At 37.5% G+C, this 2,122-nt stretch overlaps 1 protein-coding gene across 1 annotated transcript in view; it reads right to left on the reverse strand.

Moving 5' to 3' along the window:
* Positions 1-5: 5 nt before the first annotated feature.
* The window catches only part of Sybu (syntabulin), a gene marked incomplete at both ends in the record, with an annotated part of 107,446 nt that continues 105,329 nt past the window's right edge, over positions 6-2,122 (reverse strand). The window contains one exon of the mRNA XM_031358118.1: positions 6-213. Within this exon, the coding sequence (XP_031213978.1) occupies positions 6-213 (208 nt within the window). The remainder of the gene's footprint in view (positions 214-2,122) is intronic.

Genomic DNA, 2,122 nt, shown 5'->3' on the forward strand with positions numbered 1-2,122 from the left:
TTTTGGATGTTTATGTCCACAAAGTACTTCTGAATGCCTTTGTCTTTATCAGCCAAGTTGCTCCTCATCGTCTCAATGACCTGTTTGAGCTGCTTAATCTCTTTTCTGGCTTCTTTGAGTGCCAGCTGAGCCTCCACTCTGTGGCACTCTTCCTCAATCCAGTCTTCCCTCATTCGAGCCAGCTGAGACTTGAGCTCCATGATTTCAGATTCCCTATAGAAAAGGCAGGCACAGTTACAAGTCAACTTTGAAACAGCTAACAACCAGCAGCAGCCACAGCACAAGCTCTTCCACAGGAAATGTTTCAGTTTCAGATTTTTTTTTTTTTTTTGGCAAGTATTAGCCAGGGAACTTTCCCCTCTAATTGTAAAACAGCTACGCTAATAATAGTAACCAGAATCAAATAGTAACCAGAATCAAAATACTACGTTAATAATAGTAGCCAGAATCAAAATAGCTGCTATTGTTTCCTTTTTGAATGCTCACTGTAGAGCAGGGTATGTACCAAGTGCTTCATTAGCATTATCCTCTATGCCAAACTTAGTACTTTGTATTTTACTATTAGTTTCTTAGCCTACTTCTCTGTAGTTTACTCCATATATATGTATGTATAGAAAAGGCAGGCACAGTTACAAGCAAAGTCAACTTTGAAACAGCTAACAATCAACCACAGCCACAGCACATGCTCTTCCACACCAATTAAGTTTCAGTTTCAGAATTTTTTTTTTTTTTTGGCAAGTATTAGCCAGGGAACTTCCCCCTTTAATTGTAAAATAGCTACGCTAATAATAGTAACCAGAATCAAATAGTAACCAGAATCAAAATAACTGCTATTGTTTCCTTTTATATATATACATATATATATGCATACACACATGCATATATATACATATATATACACACACATATATATACATATGTATATATATATGAACAGTTGTAAAAGAAAGTTCATTTCTGTTTTAATTAACAAAGAGAAGCTGAAAAAAATCAGTTATAGTCTTATATAGCCTTGTATATAGTCATTATATTCCAGTGTTACGTTTTAAACAGCAAAATGTTCTATATTCAAGAAGAGCTTTGTACAAGTTTCTTATTATTTCTCATCTCGGACAAGAGAATAATCAATCTGCAATATGCTGAGTGACTATGAGATGTCTTACTGTTCACAACAACCTACTGTAAAAACTTTACCAAGAAATACTTATATATAATTTCTTCAAAGTCAATGCCAATTTATATTCTCAGGTTACTTGTGAGTACAACAGTCAATCAATCCACATCCTCATGTGTCTGAGAGCACATAGTGTTGCTTCTTTAAGTTTAGGCTTGCCTATTTTATCAAGTTTTCCTGCTTTCTTATGCCTTCTCTTGTAAGGGCTCACAACTTTCCCTGGACTTTTTATAAATCACAGTAGTCCAAAGTTCACCCAGAGGTGAGCTTGGGTTTCAAGTCTCTTTCAATCAGGTATAAGTCAAATTAAATAGGAAGATGAAAACTCCCTGCCTGAACTGTCTGTCCAGATTTACCACTCAAGGTGACGGGTTCTTCACAGAATCCTGTCTGTGGCAGCAGAGGAGGATGGAGCCTGTTACTTCCCAGAGAATGCAAATACTGCAGCCACAAAAAAATGCAGCTCCATAGTTACAGCTAGTTTGTCTAAGAGCATTGCCCCAAGAAGAAACCATGAAGCAAAAGATCTGGCTTGCTCTTAACATATCAGAAGTTTGGGGTTTTTTGTTTTTGTTTTTGTTTTTTTTTTTCTTCTTTTGCTTTTTATCTGTGTTAACATCTAGACAAGATTGTTTTATTGTTGAGTTTAGTTTTTCCCTTACGTCTTCACAGGCCAAGAGTAACGGAGCTCTTCCTTCAGTATCGTTAGAGCTGGCAGGAGTCCCAGTGTACATAGCTACCCTTCCTCTCCAGAGATTATCTGGGCTTGACTGGGCCACTGTGACCTGCGCTGCTGGAAGAAGATTGTTCCTACAAGGGTTTCTGCCACTTAAAAATAGTCATGTACACACCCAATTCGTTATGCCAAAACTGACCACACCCAGGAGAAAGGATCTTCTCTAACCTATTAGCTACCACGAGCTCCTGCAACAGCAAAGGCAAGTAAAA

Source organism: Mastomys coucha, unplaced genomic scaffold (assembly GCF_008632895.1).
Source record: "Mastomys coucha isolate ucsf_1 unplaced genomic scaffold, UCSF_Mcou_1 pScaffold7, whole genome shotgun sequence".
NCBI lineage: Eukaryota > Metazoa > Chordata > Mammalia > Rodentia > Muridae > Mastomys > Mastomys coucha.